General features: G+C 34.6%; 1 protein-coding gene across 2 annotated transcripts in view; it reads left to right on the top strand.

Annotated features, from left to right (window-relative positions):
• LOC126765665 (transcriptional activator cubitus interruptus) overlaps positions 1–19074 on the top strand; it is a 42517-nt gene extending 23443 nt beyond the window's left edge. The window contains exons 2-6 of one of the 2 annotated variants that reach the window (XM_050483235.1): positions 8374–8774; positions 9046–9710; positions 9870–10331; positions 10589–10753; positions 10880–19074. In XM_050483235.1, coding sequence (XP_050339192.1) covers positions 8374–8774; positions 9046–9710; positions 9870–10331; positions 10589–10753; positions 10880–14062 — 4876 coding nt within the window. In that variant the 3' untranslated portion in view covers positions 14063–19074. Of the gene's footprint in view, positions 1–8357; positions 8775–9045; positions 9711–9869; positions 10332–10588; positions 10754–10879 lie in introns of both variants that reach the window. The other variant, XM_050483234.1, reaches the window with a different exon arrangement.
• Positions 19075–21216: the final 2142 nt, after the last annotated feature.

Raw genomic sequence — 21216 nt, 5'->3', positions numbered from 1 at the left:
TTGGAATTTCTCACTCCACAGACAATAATCCCAAAAATGTTCCACAGTGTAGTCGGTTATCATTGCCCATACTAAAATGGCACTTCTTGAATCTCTTCAGATTACTATTCGTCCCAAATATGACAATTGCGCTGGTTTATATACTCATTGAGTCAGAACTGGACCTCATCGCTGAACAAAATTTAGCTAGAAAACGTCGGATCTTCTTGGAACTTTTCAAGAGCCCATAGAGCGAAGCGATTGGGGAGGTCGTACGGCTCAGTTCTTGCACACGCTTTCAATTTAATATATCGACGTAAAATGCGTCAAGTCGTTCCATACGTCAGTCCGAATTGCTGCGAACGGCGCCTAATCGGCTCTCCATGTTCTTTGTGTACACTCTCACGTACGGCTATTATATTTCCGTCACTTCGTGATGGACGTGGTCTATTCGGCCGAATATTAACCACTAATGAATACTGGGTCTCAATATGGGTGATGGTGCTGCGAATAGTGCGGTCAGTAGGCCGATTATGTTGACCATAAGTTGAGCGCAGCGGGCGAAACACATTCCTTACAGAAGGTTAATTTTTGTAATAAAGTTGAACAATTTCTAAACGTCTTTTAAAACGCCTGCGTAAGTCTTTCCATAGTGAAATGCAAACAATACTGACAGTTTTAAACGACTCACGCGTGATCTGTCCAAAAAAGTCAACTATCGGTACTGGGCTCCAAATATTCGGTACCTAGTGGCTTGAGCTGTTTTGGTTAGGCTTGAAAGACTTTTGATCATAATGTGACATACCTCAAAGGCATTATTCGTGCAAAGTTTTATCCCGGTTTTCAATAGGAACGCTACAAAGGAAGACCGATACAGACATCAAACGACGCTATATTTTTTGCCGCTCTTTTGGTATTTCTCTATAGTAAGGTTTGCCATTTTATTATGGAAAGACTTACGATCCAACAGTAAGTCGAAATTACTAAAATTGATTACCGAAACTCGGTGTCAGTGACCTCAACTTTAAGAACTGGGTTTTCAATGAGAGCGCTACAAAAGTTTTTTTTTTTTAATAAAACAAAGGCGGTTTGGGATATCAATGAAATTTTTTATTCTTGTGAAAGTACAATCATACGTACTCCATGAGTTACCACTCCGGTTTGGTGCGGTTTATGGGCCAGCGGTTTATGGTCTATGCCAACAAGGCAGCGATAATAGTGGTAATGCAAAAGAAGTCGAGTTCCATACATAATGGTATCGAATGTACTTTCGCAAGAATAAAAAATTTTATTGATATCCCAAACCGTCTTTGTTTTATTTAAAAAAGCTTTTGTAGAGCTCTTATTGAAAACCCCGTTAATTACTGTTTTTGAATTTGTACACTGGAAAGTAAAAGAATGAAATAGTATTTAAAATTACGTTAGACAGGAAGTGGGAGTAGTTGTAATAAGATTTCGCAAATTTTTGTACTGTAACATAGAAATGTCAAATACAAAATTTGGTTAAAATAAGTCTGGCAGGTCCTAAAGTATGTGATTTAATGAACATTCTGTCAAGAAAGTATCGGGAATTCTTAATTCCCCGCTCTCTCATCTCCCGCTTATATGGAACACAGGTACATTTTTTTTTTTTGGTTTGGTATAACTGTCCTAAATTATGATGCCAAAAATTAGCGCGATCTGTAAACCAGTGTGTTTACAGCAGCTCTTTATGTCAGTCGACCTCAGTAGTGTTTGTCAGTGTTAAATTTTGGCCAAACACTCCACAAATATCATTGAACTAGTACTGAATCTCCCTGATTTAGCTCCATGTGACTTTTAACGCTTCGACTCAGTTGAAAACATCAAAACAAATTCGACACGAGAGTTGAAGGCCATCCCGGAAAGTGCCTATAACAAAATGTTTTGACGATTAGGAGAAGCGTTGGCATATGTGCATCGCTTCAAATTGAAGGCGATAAAATAAATTTGGATGATGATTAAACATTTTTCGTTTTATTTATAAATTCCGGATTCTTTCTTGACAGGATGTATCTGGCGTATTGAGTTATTCCTTTATCGCGCTTTAAGTAGTTTTTAACAGTAACGTTATATGGGGAGTAAGTGGGGTTATGATCCGGTTTCATTAATTTTCATAATATGTATCGATAGGTTCTTGCATGATTTATCCTGAGCGAATTTGGTAATCATAGCTTAAGTAGTTTGGGAGATACGTACATTAAACAAAAATTTTTGGTCCACATGTGCCCTTTGCTACTGAGATTTTCTGTGCCAAATTACTTTTCTATATCTTAATTTATTGCTTATTTATGCCACTTTATAGGGATTTCTTTAATGATGTTTTTCATTACGATATCTTAATTATACTCTCGCAACAATGTTGCTAAGGAGAGTATTATAGTTTTGTTCACAAAACGGTTGTTTGTAAGTCCTAAAACTAAAAGAGCCAGATATAGGGTTATATATACCAAAGTGATCAGGGTGACGAGTAGAGTCGAAATACGGATGTCTGTCTGTCCGTCCGTCCGTCTGTCCGTCCGTCCGTGCAAGCTGTAACTTGAGTAAAAATTGTGATATCATGATGAAACTTGGTACACGTATTTCTTGGCTCCATAAGAAGGTTAAGTTCGAAGATGGGCAAAATCGGCTAACTGCCACGCCCACAAAATGGCGAAAACCTATAAAGTGTCATAACTAAGCCATAAATAAAGATATTAAAGTGAAATTTGGCATAAAGGATCGCATTAGGGAGGGCATATTTGGACGCAATTTTTTTTTTTTTTTGGAAAAGTGGGCGTGGCCCCGCCCCCTACTAAGTTTTTTGTACATATCTCGGAAACTACTATAGCTATGTCAACCAAACTCTACAGAGTCGTTTTCTTCAGGCATTTCCATATACAGTTCCAAAATGGAAGAAATCGGATAATAATCACGCCCACTTCACTAAAAGTGCGTTAACCGACTAACAAAAAACGTCAGAAACACTAGATTTTAGCGAAGAAATTGCAGAAGGAAGCTGCACCCAAGCTTTTTTTAAAAATTGAAAATGGGTGTGGCCTCGCCCACTTATGGGCCAAAAACCATATCTCAGGAACTACTAGACCGATTTCAATGAAATTCGGTATATAATATTTTCTTAACACCCTGATGACATGTACGAAATATGGGTGAAATCGGTTCACAACCACGCCTTCTTCCAATATAACGCTATTTTGAATTCCATCTGATACCTTATCTGTATAATACGAGTATGTACATTAGGAACCAATGATGATAGCGGAATAAAACTTTACAAAAATACGGTATTTGAAAAATATGTAAATGACGGATAATGAAATCTCGATTATTACTTTATCATGCGAGAGTATAAAATGTTCGGTGACACCCGAACTTAGCCCTTCCTTACTTGTTTTTACTTAAGTAACTGCTTGCACAGGCAAACGGACGGACGAACAGACAAACATGCGGATTTCAACTCGCCTCGTCATCCCGATTTTTGATATATAATTCTATATATATTTCGGTTAATCGAGGTCCATTAAGGGTTTGGTTGAAGGAATTTCATATACAATGACTTACGATTTTTGAAAAATATCAAAAATTAACAAAATGACGTAGTTCTGAAAGCAAATTTCGTTCTTTTAGGTAAAAAATTGTCGTTTTTTAATTCCAAATTGAGAATTTCTAACCAATCAAAAAGATCGTACGTCATTGTATAGTAAATACATTCAAGAATACTCAGCTTCAATTTGAAGTCGATCAGTTAAATTCTCGTTGAGTTATGATGTCAGCAATTATGAAAAATTTTGTTTCAAGGAAAACGCGTTTAAAGTTTGAACTACTTGCGAAATACATACCTGGGAGCAGTCGCTCTTTAGAATACTGCCATTAAATGCTATTCAAGATATGACCGTGCCGATTTCACAGGATATTTTGGAAAATATAAACTATCGAAAAAACACAAATCGACTTTTTGAAAGTGTATAGCCCCTTAAGACCTTCTGCATGAATAAACGATATACATACATATTTTTAGGGCGTTTCGTGTGTGGATCGGTCGTTCTGTGGGTAAATGACAAAGAAGCGTTAAATTTTTATACATTTACATATAAGATTATTTTAATTAAGATGCGTAGAACAAGTTTTTGAGCCAATTAGTTCATTAGTTGTAAGAGGGCGCGTCTCACGCCTTATATCTAATCATATGGTAATGTTATGATCAACATTATCGAATGTAATTGCAAAATCGGTGGCTAAAACGCAGATACTACAGTAAGAAAACACAAACTTGATCGTTCCTTTTAGATATTGCATTGTTCTGAGGAATGCTTCAGGAATATTTCTCTGCTATTATCTACTCGTCTCAAATTATAATTCAACCTTTTCTTATTCAGTTATAACTATCACTATAATTCATATATATGTATGTAAACAAAATTCACTGTACCCTGCTAGTAGCTGTGTGATTTTATTTTGTTTATTTATGAATTGTTGTGACCTTTGACATAAAACGACACCTGTGCAAATTTTCACGCCTTTCCGTGCTGTGGTTCGGGCGTAATGCGCGGCAATACAAGAAAGGCGTCTCATTTTTATATATAAGATATACAGTTAGTCACATAAGTAAGTATACACTAGGTATGACGGGATTATTCACCTAACAGTTTTGTTAAATAACACAAAATAAAATAAAATAATGCTTTATTTACTCGAAAGAAACGTAGGGATCATCTCCAGTACAGAAATATTTACAGAATGACTAAAATAAGTTTTTTTTTTGAATTTTATACAAAATCTGATATAAATTTATATCACAAAAGTAATTAAACGATAGATTAAGTGGTAGAAAAAGTAAGAAAAAGGCTCTATTAAAGTTATATTCTAATACTTGGTTGGATAACCTTTAGACTTAATAATAGCTTTAAGTCGTGATGACATTGATTTCACCAAATTTTGTGTTACTGCTGGCGGTATTTTATTCCACTCCTCGTCAAGGATATTTTTTAGCTGATCCTTATTTTTTATCGAATGTTTACGTACTTAACGCTTTAACTGTTCCCATAAATGCTCGATAGGGTTTGTATCCGGTGATTGTGGCGGTGTTTTCAATTGTTTTGGCACGTTATATAAAAGCCATTCTCGCACAATATTCGATGTATGCTTGGGGTCATTGTCTTGCTGGAAGATGAATGACCCCTCCATGTTCAATTTAATAGCACTTTGTTTTAAATTATTTTTTAAAATGTTTAAATAACCGTATCGGTCCATAGTGTTCTCAATAAAAACCAAATTACCCACCCCTTTTGACGCCATACACCCCCAAACCATGACCGAACCCCCACCATGCTTAACAGTGCCAGTCATATTCTTAGGATCTAACTATGCGTTAACTTTTCTCCATACTTTTTCACGACCATCGGATCCACATATACTAAATTTGCATTCGTCTGAAAATATGACTTGGTTCCAGAATATTTGGTCATGCTTTTCGTAATCTTTTGTAAATACGATCCGTTTATGTCGGTTGACGGTACTCACGAACGGCTTTTTCCTAATACTACGTCCATGATAGCCAGCATTATACAATATACGTCGAATAGTTTGGGTACTACAATGTTTTCCAATCTCATTTTCCATTTCAGATTTTAATTTAGGGGCACTAATTTTGGGATTTGTTCTTACTTTGCGTACAATTAAGCTATTTTCCCTATGACTGAAGACCCGTGGGCGACCGGAGCGCGACTTATTTGCTGTGTTTCCCACAGTTTTATACTTAGTAACGATCTTTTGTATTGTAGCAAAACTTTTATCTACTAATCGACCGATTTCACGCAAGGATTTATTTTCTTTGTGATATTTTATTATCAAAGTTTTTAAATCGTCAGAAATCTCTTTTCCTCTCGGTGCCATCGCTGAAAATTATGTCATAAATTAAAAATATATATTTCTTCTATTGTTTAAACTCACTTTCTATTGTTTATTTAAATTGCTTGAACTTTTGTAAATCAAAACGAAAAATAAGATACATAGATTCACCAAGCAACCTACTCTGTATACTAACTTTTGTGATATAAATTTCATTCTCATCACCAACAAAGCCATGTGTGCCTAACGGGTTATAAAATTAACAGTTAAATTTGTGTGCTTATATATATATATATATAACCGCATACCAATACTCAAATTTTTTGAAAATTTTTTTTGGATTATATTTTGGAGAAATGCGTTAATTCCAACAATTTGTAAAGACAGAGCTGGTGTATACTTACTTATGTGACTAACTGTACATAGATGTGAATAGGTACGTGCATTTGTCGAAAAGCTACCATACAAATTAACGATTAATATCATGTTCTTCTATGGAAAGTGTTTTATTTGATAAGATATTTTACAAAATTTGGCATAGATTATTGTGCAAGACAATTCTCCATAAAGAATGCTGGGCCAGATATTCGCACTACTACCAAAACATAAATCCCTATCGATGTCCTCCAATCTATCCTTTAACAATAACCATATACATATATACCCCCTTTCGATTTGGTCACACCAGACTAACTCACAAACATTTATTGGAAAAGACCCTACAGCCAGTCTGCCCATACTACAGCTTGGAGAATCTCACAGTTCAATATTTAATAGAAAACTGTAACTCATTAGAATACGTCAGACTAGAACTAAATAACCATAACTTAAGAGAATTGTTAACCAATGTAACACATTCTAACATTAAAGACTTCATTAAATTTATATGTAAATTAAGCACCTATTTTGAAGTATGATAATGTAATACAATTAGTTTAGTAGATTTATTTAGTAAGTTATGAAGATGAAGACCTTAGTCGTTAAAGCTGATACTTTTCGTATTTTTAAGGTTTAATTTTATTATTCTTTTCATTAATAATAATAATAATAGTACAATCTTTGTAAAAAATTTTCAGATCAGACTACTAAAGCATATACATACATATGTACATATGTATGTAGCTGCCATAGAAATGTCCGATCAGAATTAAATTATTGTACGGAATCTTTTGTATTTGTGAAGAGTATTACTTGTACGGCTTCAATGCAACAGAATTTAACGTGTTTTCTTGTTTTTGTATCAAATTAACCTTTTCTATAGGATGCCACTTAGTTTCACTAAGTTATATTTTGCAATGGTCGAAATATTTACCCTTAGATTAATACAATATAATTCAGACACTAAAATGTACTTTCGGTGGTCTGAGGTTTTTATATATAAGTATATACAAATTTACTAGTTATTCAATTGTTTATTGAAAGGTAATTAAGAATTTAAATGCGTAGCCACACTCATTGTCAAATAAAATCCGATTTTGTCAGGTAATAGCCAACATATTCATAACCGGAATTTGAAATTGAATCATTAAAAATTGGCGTAATTTAAACTTGCTAAAAATTCCTGCTGATTATTGCATCTGAAGTTATTTTATATATGATATATACATATGTGTAAATAAAATAATGTTTTCACTAATTCGTTTGTAGTATGTACATACACACATAAATATATACATACATACATCTAATAACGCAATACTACGAGTATATATGAGAGGGCGATGTGAATCCAACAATGGATAAAATACTCGTAACCATGACCATATATGTACATACATACATACATATGGCAAGAGCTTCAAGTATATTTACATTCTGAGCCCGATTTCAATTTTACGGCCGCATCAAACGCATTTATTTACCATAATGTTTTTATGTTAAATATATAATACATTGTATATTGAATTTATGTTCGAATATATCTATATATACATATATATAGATCTAAATATATCTTTATTTTACAAATTCAATTTCTTTCACTAATAACATGCCATTATGAAGAGAGTATGAAGGGTTGCGGATTTCCTTTAAAGTGGGTGCAAACTCTTTATCATTTGTCTCCTTATGTGGTTGCCATTATTTGAAGCACTTAGTTATGATGGCCTATTGCTGTTGTTTACGACATGTAAACGTTGATCGAGAAGAAGCCGATCGTTCGATCCGGTTCGAAATTCAGATTAGAATTGATTAAATAATGCACTACTGATAAGGTGACTAAATTCTTAGGCAAATATACTTACATATAAACAAAGCGTTATCCAATACATCTATGTTCTTATGATAAAAGTTTGAAATATTTTTTGACGCGACTTGCGTTGGACTTTGAATTGAATGCTGCAAATTTTTAAGCTTCGCCCACATCACAGAAACCAGCTCATGATTGAAACTTTTTAAAATAAGTTTCAGTCTTGATAAGCCAAAGTGGAACGATATACTATTATACAATTTTATTAATTTGACTAAAATATTTGTATACTTCTTTGTTTCAATTTTGTTACAACATCTCATAGTTTCTTTGTATTTCAGTACCTATTCAGATTTACAATTTCTGGCTTCTCGACGAGTAGCTGCGGTGGCAGCTGCAGCAACTGTGCTGCCCCCACCTCCACCACTACCGACCTCAGCAGTGACTGCTACGAATTCAGTTAACTCTACAAACGTCAATTGCATCAACACCTGTAATGACAATCCAAACAGTGGTACGGATGAGTGCAATCCTGCCGAGAGCAGCAAATTGCAGATGTCTCTGGACGTCATGAACATGGCTGCTGCTGTACACCATCACTCGCACCCACTTCATAACACTCACGGCGCTGTACCACCACCTACAGCTCAACCGCACGATTTTCATCCAGCCTACAGAATTCCAAGCTACATGGAACATTTGTACTCACTCCAACGTACCAGTCCTACCGCATCCTTTCACGGTACGTATTTTTTAAACTCACACAAAACTGCATATATTATTTAAAAACACAATAAGTGTGATAATTCAGAAACAATTATAGAATGCCATTCATTCAATGCATTCAGTACCTTACTGAGCTTAAAAGTTATTTCACATCTTTAATATAACGATACTTTAGAATTTCGGAGAGGTATTCAGTTAGAAATTACTTACAGAAAAATTGTATAATTGAGTGTACCAACCATGCTTACCGCTTCATTCATAATCATACTAGCTTTGTTCTTTTGCAGATCCATACACAGGCTGTCCTTCAACATTTCATTTAACAGGGCTAACTTTCAACTCTGGTGATTATTTAGGTGCTCGTGCTGTTAGTTCCCTGGGTGATCTACATCCAGCAACGGCGGCAGCTGCAGCAGTAGCTGCCAATTCCTTAACAAGTACCGATTTTCATTTGAGCGTCGATGGATCCCGACTGAATAATTCACGAGCGGGAAGTATACGGGCCAGCATTAGTCGGAAACGTGCCCTTTCCTCCTCGCCATATTCGGATTCCTTCGATATAAATTCAATGATTCGATTTTCACCAAACTCATTGGCCACAATTATGAATGGTTCGCGCTCCAGCAGCACCGCTAGTGGATCGTACGGTCACTTATCAGCTGGTACTATCAGTCCAGTTCCTCATTTGCAACAGCTACAAGCCCATTTAATACGCGCTAGTGCTGGTTTACTGCATCCTATGCCATCACATCAAGCTGCAGCTGCCAGTATGTTTGCTATGGGACATATACACCCACTGCAATCAGCAGCAGCTGCCGCAGCCGCTGTCGCAGCAACAGTTACAAACAATGGTGTTGGTAGCACAAGCAACGCTGGAGGAATGCCACAAATCAATAAAAATAATGTTAGTGACATAGTAAATACGCCAAATCCAGGCACTATCTCAAAAAATGTAAGCATTTGTGAGCTTCCTATAAATATAAAACTGTTTTATAAGTGCGTATACATGCATATGTATCTTAGCTGTACTTATTTACACTATTTTTGTTTTTTACAAATAACAATTTATTTTTACATGCTCCATATCTACGTACTTTTTAATTATTTATAGTATTATGAAGACGTGGCATTAATAAATAAAACTAAGCCAGAGCTGCCGACTTCAACATCAAGTGGTGTAGCACAAGTTGAAGCGGATAGTGCGTCATCAAACACACTCCTGCATCGGTGCAAAATCATCAAGAGTCCACTGGCACCCTGCTCTAGCAATGTTCAGTGTAATACAACAACACCACACAGCGACTATGAGTGCCCCATTGTCGACACTACCGACATAAAAGACGAACCGGGTGATTTTATAGAAACCAACTGCCATTGGCGTGATTGTGGTATAGAGTTCGTGACGCAGGAAGAGTTAGTTAAACATATTAACAATGATCACGTACAGACCAATAAGAAAACATTCGTTTGCCGATGGATTGAATGTTCTCGTGGCGAAAAGCCTTTTAAGGCCCAATATATGCTGGTTGTACATATGCGGCGGCACACGGGGGAAAAGCCGCATAAATGCACGGTAAGTTTCGGTAGATGTATAAAACAATTATCATGTACAAACATGAATGGATAGTGTAGATGCATAAAATGTAATGATACAATTTTGTTATTAACAGTTCTACATCCAAGCTTCAAAAAATTCTGCTTCATAGTGATTAGTCTGTTGGTTGCATGATTAATGTACTTTAGAGTTATAGGCTGTGACACATAAATTCGCTCATAACTATATTTATTTATTAACATATATGTACATATTCTTATATCTCTTTTTTATAGTTTGAGGGTTGCTGCAAGGCATATTCCCGTCTTGAGAATTTAAAAACCCATCTACGTTCACATACAGGCGAGAAGCCTTATACCTGTGAGTACCCTGGTTGCAGTAAAGCCTTTAGCAATGCAAGTGATCGCGCTAAGCACCAAAATCGCACACACAGCAATGAGGTAAGATAAGATATCTATATATAATATTTCATTAATTTTGAAAATAGTATGACCTCATTTGTCCCACTAATTCCCATTTGTATGCATTTATTTATACTAATATTCATATAATATTGTTTTTAATAGAAACCATATATATGTAAAGCACCAGGATGCACCAAACGCTATACCGACCCTAGCTCTTTACGTAAACACGTAAAAACAGTCCATGGTGCCGACTTTTATGCTAGCAAAAAACACAAGGGGTCTTCCAACGAGGATGATAATGGTGGTATAGATGGGCATGGTATTACCAGCAGTGCGATTGGATCAAATGGTTTAAAATCTTCCTTACATATGCAACTTCATAATCACAATCATCCTCAATTCGATTCAAGTCCTCGTAGCGATGACATGCACTCGGGCAAAACAAACAGCATTTCAAGTCCAAGCATCAAATCGGAATCTGATGCTAATTCTCCGGATCACAGCCCCAACGGGGCAGAGGGTAATCAGCTATTGGTACATAGGTCACAATTACGTTCGACTGGTAATATTCGTGACAACGAAAATTCTACTTCAGGAACCGGTTTTAGGGCTGACGAATTTCAATTGAGCTCTGTAGCGCCCCTTGATGAGGGTTGGGAGTATGACGAAGATTTGGAAGTTGAAGATTTGCCATATGTTTTGCGTGCAATGGTAAGCATTGGTAGTGCGGTCAACGCCGGAAATGGTGGCTGCGGAAATATAAATAGTGGCCTGGGAGGCGGGGGTGGTGCAAGCGGGGTTCTTGGTGGAACTATGTCGCGGCAGCGTCTTCGGGGTCGATTACAGGCAAAAGGTATAAATTTGGGTTCAGTGATGTTATCAAACATTCCTGAAGCACGTCGAAATGTTGGCATAGGAATTGGTGAATTAAATAAAAGAATAAATAATTTAAAAATGGAGTCAACCACTTCCCCAATGTCGCCGCCCAGCCCAGATAACATGTCCAAAATGACAGGAAGTCATACAACTGAGCTGCAGACCCGTTTACAACAACAGCAATTTTTAAGACGTGATAGTCAGAATTCCAATGCTAGCACTTACTATTGCAGTATGCAAAGTAGGCGCAGTAGCCAATCCTCTCAGGTGTCTTCCATATCTACTATGAGACCAACATATAACATAGGCTCTTTCTATGATCCTATATCGCCAGGCTGTTCGCGAAGATCAAGCCAACTTTCGAATATAACTTCTAATGTTTTGAGCGGCTACAGTAGTAATTATAATGCTAATGGTGGTACCAACGTGAACGCCAACAGCAATATTAATAACACTATGACCATTGACAAAAGCCCAGCAAATAACTTGATGTTAAGCAATTCAGCGACCGCTACTGATAGTTCTCTGTGCAATAATATAATTAAATTGAATAGAAACAATGTGAACAGCCACAGTTTGCCACCACCACCATCCTCGCATTTGATATCATCACGTTTGCGTCTTCAAAACAAAAATTATCAGCACAAAACTCCACCTCGCGACCGTGGTCGTAGCTCCATACCAAACCTTCTATTTCCACAACTCATTGAAGAACATTGTACTTCATGCTCACTGTTAAAATCTTCTCAAGGACATTTTAAGCGTCGTCAATCTGAGCCCACAAGGACAGAAAACAATCATCGTGCATCTCCTCAGCCGACTTACGTTCCATTTGTTCCATACAAAATGCCCAGCAGAACTCGCACAGCTAATAGCATAGATTTAGAAGACAATCAGGATAAATTAAAAACAATTAATTGTGTTGGAGCGAAACCTATCGCTTCATCTCGTGAACATCATCCAAACGAAAGAGTTAATCTGGACGAAGTTGAAGAAGATGAACTTATCGAGAATAAATTGGTATTACCAGATGAAATGCTTATATATCTTAATCAAGTAGCCGATAAACCATATTCAACTCGGCAACAGGAGCCAACAAGCCAACAGCCATTACAAACGAAACCAAAAGAAATAAAAGCTTCATCGATCGTTGATGATACGGCAAAACAAGCACAAACTTCCCAACTTATAGAAAGTGATGTTGTAAAAGCAACGTGCACATCAGCTTCTTCCACCATGTATCCAAACAGCCCCGCTTTAACTTGCGTAACACAAAACCAAACAACAATAGGTCAAATTATGTCTCCTTTATCCAATTATTGTGTGACGGCAAGGGAAAGTTCCACCCGCACTCTTAATTATGAAATGAGTAGTCCTCAAGCACCTAATTCAACATACAACTACTATCACGCCAACTCACAAGTAGCAGAACATCACGATATGGAATATAACTGTAATTATAACAATTCAACAAATGACAGGATGCTAGCCGACCAATTGCATCAGCAACAGCAACCGCAACAGCAATTCGAACATCATTTGGCGATTAACTACTTCCGCATGGAGAATTTGAATATTCATTCTAGAGTACACAATTCAAATTTACCACACCAGTATCAGCACCAACAGCATTCTCAATTTCAACAACAGCTAAAGTCACAACAAGAAAATACAGCTATTTGCGTCGATTCGTCAATGACAAGTTTACCAGAAACTACAGCCGACAGTATTTCGAAACCTTGCGCTGAGCAGATTACAGCAGTTGAAGCTGTGGGTGTAAATAATAACCTATTTTACCGACTACCTAGTACGGAGCGACGGTTTCAGCAACATCAGCAAATGTTGCAAATTCAAAGGCCAGCCTTACCAGCATTGAGTGACCCAGTCTGCAAATTAGCTGTTGCCGAAATTCAATGTGGCGATATCAGTCAATCCCAAATGTCCCCCATATTGGAATCACGGCAACCAAACCCACCAACTAAAGTTATAATGGCAGCAAACACTACAACACAAACAGCTGTGACTACCGCTATGACCATGCAATCAATGTCGACCAATCAAATCCAGGTAGGCCCAGCAGTAGGACATTTCATAAACAACTTTCCAACCACAACAATAACAACAGTTGCGGCATCAACTACTGAATTATTTGGCAGTAGTAGAAATAATGGACAAAATGTGACCTATATTCCAAACAACGAATCGGTCGCTAATGGCGGTATGCGTTTCGATACATACCAACGCACACTTGAATATGTACAGAACTGCCAAAACTGGTTACATACTAACGATTCCGGCACACATGGCAATAGCAATCACGACAATGAAAGGCCTGATTACGAGCAAAACGCCCAGCAAGCTGTTAGCAGTTCAACACATCCCAGCAATAATATGATAATCAATGACATGACAACGTCGTTGAGCTCGTTACTAGAAGAAAACAGATATTTTCAACTCCTGCAATGAGTATGAAATATATACATATACATAAGTATATTATATTCCCACTTAGCAATTACTCGTGTGCTATGTCAAAACAAAAGATAAATATTTGACGGGGTTTTCTGGGCGATAGGAAATACGGTAGGTCTTTCGTGTCCTCAATGTCCTTTCTTTACCATGCTAAATACATGTATATATTCACAAATTATTTGAAAAATTTAATCTTTGTCTTAGCTACCACATTCCCTCTTTCTATATGCGCTTATAGAGCACAATAGAAATATTTAACTAGTTTCGGTGCGTATTTACACACCATAGTTCCCTTGTTCATTTTTCTTTTGATAAAAAAACGTGTCATTGATGGTAAATCAAATGACAAGACTGTAACTGTTCATCCTCCTGATTGATGATTGTGTCTTATTACAACATTTTTTTGTGTTTAAGTTAAATATATTATGTATTATGTCATATATAAGAAGAAAACACTTTGCGTTATGTGCCGTTATGGTCCTTTTTTGCAAAATCACCTTCGATTTTTTAATCTGAGTAAATATAATTCGTCACACAATTTATAACTCAAGAACGGCTGAACTGATTTGACTGAAAATTGGTGGGGAGGTAGCTTAGAAACTGGGGACAATCGTTGCAGATCGTTAAAAGTCAAAACAATTCTTATATAAAATATTATATTTCAAATCAAAAGCATGTGTTCAATTTGCGTATAAAAATCAATTTTTTCAGAACAAATTAATATAACTGCCTGGGTTCAATAATTTTTGATTCCATGCATTTCGATATCTATGGTTTTTACTAATTGTTGTTAATGAAAAAGGCGTTTTTGTTTTGACACACTATGTGGAACAGAAAATCTTCTTAGCAGATGCATCGCCAGTTACCGCGTCTACTTTGTTAGATGATGGGCGAACACATAAATTCATAACAAACCAAACAAAACATGTAACATAAAAAAATAGCGGAATAGCTACAGTATGATATCTTTGACTACAACGCAGTAAAGATACATATGATGCCAGTACCAAAGTCAACAATCGGAGCTGCTGGCTTAGACCTAATTACATTTATATATTTATTAAATATACATACGTCTTCCAATGCATTTTTGCTTCTTTATATGGAAGGTACTTATATATTATAAAAGCAATTTTGTCGACGAAAAAATTTATAAATTTTCAAGTGGATAAACAACAAAACAATGTACAAAGTATTTAGCCGAATTGTTTTAAGCTGATAATGTGCTAAACATTTTCCACGAATAATTCATTTATATATAAAATTTCTAAAAATTCTAAAATGTTTTAATTTGCATTCAGTTCTCTATGTTTTTTAAGCAATTAATTATGTTTTTACTCTCCCAATATGTTGAACAGCTTTGTTCTCTTAACGACGAACATGACGAATTGATTTAACAATAACTGTCTATCCGCCATCACCTGAGGAGCCTGATTTTGGAAATGGGCACAGCCACTTATACGTCACACATAAATTATTTAAGCTGTCGAAACCAAATTTGTTGACAAAACCTTTGCGTGTAGCAATGGGCCATTTCCTAAATAATCCGAAAAAACGTGATTTTCATCTTTCTGGGCTAAAGTTACAGCTTTTCTATATACATATGTATGTCTCATTAAAGCAAATGTATCGATTATAGTTTGTCTAACCTAAAATTCCTAAAATGGATATCACGAATACTAAGTAATATCTATACCCTACTTTACATACTTAATAAAGTATCTATCTAACGTGAAGAGATTTTCTTACTTGGAATAAAAGTAGCCGTACATGTACATAGGCATTAGTATATTACAAACCCATAGATAACATTATTGTGGTATTAAAAGTACAAAAGACAACAAGTGCCACCGATTATACTACACAATATAATTATAAATGCTTATAAAATTTGGCGCAAATATACACAAATGAATGCAATTGGTTAAGATAAGCAAATACTATGTAAGTAAGCATATGTATATAGAAACGCGCATTACACTACATCAATGTAGATACATTCATTGATGTATTTATTGCAATAGTTATGTACTTATGAAGTAAAAACAATTATAAAACCTACCCATCAAATAGGGCATACATTATTATTCTTATGTAGCACAAACATACATACATATGTATGTGTATCATTTTCAAAACATACAAGTACACCTAACATATGAACATCAAAACTATAAACATATTATATGACATATGCATTAGGGTGTTTAAAAAAATTTTAAGCGTTATCCTCTCAAGTGTTTCTATTTGATGTAAAAAAAATCCTCACCAAACATGAGCCCTATTGCTCAATTCTAAGGGGTTCCTATTTTTATTTAAGTCTCCCATATACTTAACAATCGAAATATTCTTACTTTAATTAATTTTTTAAAACACCTTAATATCCATACCTACAAATATGTTCTAATTATGTATGTATTTATATTAACTTGTGTATATAAGATATATATAAATACAATTAGAAAAGTTGAACAAGTCTACAAATTATATAAAAATATATTTATAAATGAAATTAATGTCGGATGAGCATATTTTTTTATGGAAAACCATGAATGTACACATACATATATGAATGGTACATACTCTACCAGCCAAAAGTGGTGAAAAAATTATTGAAACACTAGGTTTTCAAACCCTCCAAACTACTGAAAAAAGTGGTAAGTCCGCCATAGGCGTTGTGCAGATTCTAACCACTTTTCTGCTTACACGTACGTATACGTGTGATCATAATGTATATCTCTGTTGCGCTCCTTTAGTAGTGTCATATAAGAAAAAGTATATCTGAGCTACTCTTATATCCCCAATCGACAGCTGATGCAGGGTTGCATTTTCTTATTCCCAATTTAAAATGTTTTTAGAATTCTAAACAAACATTTTAAATTTTTTTTTATTTCCTCTTTATTAATATACAATTTTTACAGAATTACAAATATATTTAATACAAAAATTATTAATATCTGAAAATAAAGAATAATTAAATAGAATTGAAGATCTCTAAAAGAAAAATTAATTATATGAAATGATAATAATATCTGAAAGAAAAGATTAATATTATCTGAAAAAAAAACAAAATATATTAAATACAAATAGAATTGACTCTGAAAGCAAAGATTAATTAAATGAAAATAGTGATAAACTCTGAAAAGAAAGATTAATTAAAAAAAAATAATAATAATATGTGAAAGAAATATTAATATTATCTGATCATTTAAAATAATATATAAAACAAACATTTGTTTTCACACTTTATATTGGTTTGTGCAGGCCGCCTTAAACGCATAAAACACATGTACATACAATGTATTTATTTTTGCGTATTATATTGGACTGCGCAGTCCAATTTCACACAACACACACTATTTTCACATACTTACTTAACAATTTATATGATATTGCTACTGCTGCTATTTCCAGTTCTATTCTGATTTCCAATGCTATAAAAAGAAATGAATGTTGAAATAAATCAAGAAATGAGATAACTTTTTTCATAGCATTTAAGTTAAAAAAATAACCTGCACATGGCGCTAGTGCATAGAGAAAAAATGTGTAATTATTTAATTGTTCTTTATTTTCAGATATTAATAATTTGTTTATTAAATATATTTGTAATTATGTAAAAATTGTATATTAATAAAGAAAAAGTAAAAAAATTTAAATTTAAAATGTTTGTTTAGAATTCTAAATATATTTCAAATTGGGAATCAGAAAATGTAACCCAGCATCAGCTGTCGATTGGGGATATTAGAGCAGCTCAGATATACTTTTTCTTATATGACACTACTAAATGAGAAAAGTGGTTACCACTTCTTTTCAAAACCTAGTGTTTCACTGGTTTTATCACCACTTTTGACTGACAGGGGTCTTCAGTAAACATATTTTTGTGTGTATGTATTAGGTAATTTATATCACGTTGTCGTGCTTAATAAGTTGACAGAAGTTTATATATTTTTTATATATACATACATACATTATTACTAATACTTAATGTCTTCCCTTTTTAACAATTCAAAAAATAAGTACGTATTGCACAAATTTACAGCATTCAGAAGTCAGTTATTTGAAAACAAAATAAAAATTATTAAAAAATAGTAAATGTATTTGTTTATAATTTCATTTATTTAAGTGGTTAAAAAAATAAATGTAAAGTTCAGCTTTGCTTTAATCATAATTTTCTGTGTAGCATTGGGCCTCAATAAAGCGTTTCAATCTGCTCCTGCTTGCTATCATCTATTGTTCATTCCACGATTTTCCGCATTTGTCGATATCCACGTAGTCTTAGGGCGGCTTCTCTTACGACTTTCTTTGGGCTTTCCAATCCAGAGCTTGTCAACAAAGTTTTGAGGTATCTTTAAGCAATGTGTAACCTATTTATTTCCATTTTCCCAATTTCATATAGTTGAGGGATGTTCATGTCAGAAAACGGCTTCCGTTGAGCGCAAAAATGTTCATGCACGATCAATACCCGAACTATCAGCACATTCGGCTCAAGCGCTCAAAATGGCATTCGTGAATGAGCTAAATTCAGCTCAATTGCGGTAAATTCGTTTGCTTGCTGAGTTTATTCACGCTCGTGTTGAAACAGCTCTACTCAAGCGTTCGCTCATTCGGCTCAACAATGATCGTGTTGAATGAAAACAAAAACACAAAAGAGCAAACTCAACGCCTATGAGCAAACTCAATGGGTATGAGAAAACTCAACGCATATGAATAAACTCACTGTGCTTGAATAAAAGCGCCGTCTCCTTAAGCGATTTGCAGCACTTACATACATACATATGTCTGTTTAAATTTGAAGAATTTTTTGGCAAATATTTTAAAATATTGCTACAGGATTGGCAGTATATATGTAAATCCATTCCAAATAGTGCCATCCTCTTTATTAATTTCAGATAATATATTCCAAACATGGCTCCTTCCCTTATGTCGGGCTGACAATGTGTAGGCGTTTGTACGTATTTTTTCTAAAATATCTTCTTGCTCCATATCGACGGGATGACAAATACATACTAAAATATAAGTTGTGTACCAAATTCTTAGTGCAATGCATGTGACACATAAGCTGATCGCGAACAAAGTAACAAAAACTATATACATACCAGAGAACTGCAAAACTCACTTTTTCCTTAAATCAGCTCATACGCAAAAGTTTCTATTCAATTCCAATCACTGAGCTAAACATTTCGTAAAGTGAGCGAGCATGAGCTAAATATTTCGTGAAGTGAGCAAACGTGAGCAAAGCATTTCGGACCGAAGGCTCACATTGTACGCGAATGAGCGATTCGGCAACATGAGCTGATTTTTACTCAACGCTGTGTTTCGCTCAGTGATTGGACTTGAATAGAAACTTTTGCGTATGAGCTGATTCAAGGAAAAAGTGAGTTTTGCAGTTCTCTGGTTCATGTCTCAATCACTGCGGCAGTATAGCAAGGGATCAAATTCGACGCAAAAATGTTGCAGTATAAGGGTTTGTTCGAGGCACGTAATACAAACGACAATACTGCTAAGCTTGTGAAAGTTTGCAACACTTCTGCAACTATTCGGCTAATCTGATATTAGCCTTTGTTTTGCATAGCTTGTCGAAGTTGAAAACCTAAATAAAAATAATGGAGTTTTCCATTAACATTTTGCCGGATAATTTTACAACTGTGGGTAATTTGCTAATGAAAACAACAAATAAAAAAATGAAGCGCATAAAGAAAACAAATTGTCATGAAAACAGTTTAATTTTTCAATTATTTTACCCATTTTCGGATTTCCAGTGAAACATTTAATATAAGTTTTGTATCTCGATTTTGAAATAAATTTTAATAATAGTATTTAAAGAAATTAAAGACTGAGCAGGGACAATTTTTAACGATGAATACGGATAAATTTTAGAATTGCATCCACCGATTTCGGGGTTAAAATGGGTATGTACGGACATAGGAGATCCTCCAGCTCAAGAAAATATATAGTTGCCACTTCCTTGTGGATTTTGAGATATTTGCATTCAAAGTTTAAAAATGCGTATTTTTTCGATTTTCAATGAATCTAATATTTTTAACTTTTTAATCCACCAACCCTGAAGCAAAGTGGAGAGAATTAAAATGTGAAAGAAATAAATTCAATAATTTTAATTAAAAAACTTGTTTCTGCGCGGAAGTACTTTTCAGTGAGATCGCCGGAAGTTAAAGTGCATTGAGATTATTGAGTCGAGAGGCCGTTGTCTCAGTGGATGTAAGGCAATCTATTATAATTTTTCCTTATTGGACTTACCGTGCGATTCTGTACTGTGATACAGTTTTAAGTCTCTAAATTTGAGATTTCAAGTTAGAGACAATTTTTGTGATTTGAGACGATTTTACTATTCTGTAAGGGACAGTCACAAAATCTATTACATTTCATTATTCAAAGATGTTTTTAGAATTGAATGAAAATAAATATGTCGATAACAAATATTAAATTTTCTATAACATAGTGAAAAAACATAATTACCAATAAAAATATATGTTGACTTTGTTTCATAATATTTGTGTGCAAAATTATTTTTTAACCATTTCGTGTTTGAGTTGCTTACAAAATATAAAAAAACGACAAACGATTAATATCACGGATGGTCTCTATTCAGTATATTCAAAATGGCAAACAAAAGTTCTTTTTACTTTTGTGACCTGCTAACTATCAGGTCTCAAATTTGAGTCAATATTTAGAGACTAACGCTAGAGACTGTTTAGTGAATAGTAACCAGTCACAAGTTGAGACTTTACAAAATCCTCAAATAGTGACAAGAGACTGCTTACAGAATTCCACTATTAGACCACCAAAAGATAATCTGGAAAAGTCACTACCATATAAACTCTTTATTATTATCCAATTCAAGAACCAAATTATATTTGCTCTATTTATAGTTAAGCTTTTTTACCTGTACCAGAGAACGTATATTTATAGAGAAGGTCAAACAACGGACAAGCGTGTGAACTGTCAAAAGCTAACAAAATGCGGTGAGCGTGTTCCACCACAGCTAGCTAAGAAAGAGAAATTTTTAACAATTGCGCGAGTTAATATTTTAACATTTAACCACAACGTTATGTTTCAGTAAACACTAAAGAAAAATCATCAAAACAACTTTATCTTAGTAAACAACCAACATATCAATAGTATGAGCAGCG

Source organism: Bactrocera neohumeralis, unplaced genomic scaffold, assembly GCF_024586455.1.
Source record: "Bactrocera neohumeralis isolate Rockhampton unplaced genomic scaffold, APGP_CSIRO_Bneo_wtdbg2-racon-allhic-juicebox.fasta_v2 cluster11, whole genome shotgun sequence".
Taxonomy (NCBI): domain Eukaryota; kingdom Metazoa; phylum Arthropoda; class Insecta; order Diptera; family Tephritidae; genus Bactrocera; species Bactrocera neohumeralis.
Note: the sequence above shows the minus strand (reverse complement) of the source record. Positions and strands in the feature narration are given on the sequence as shown.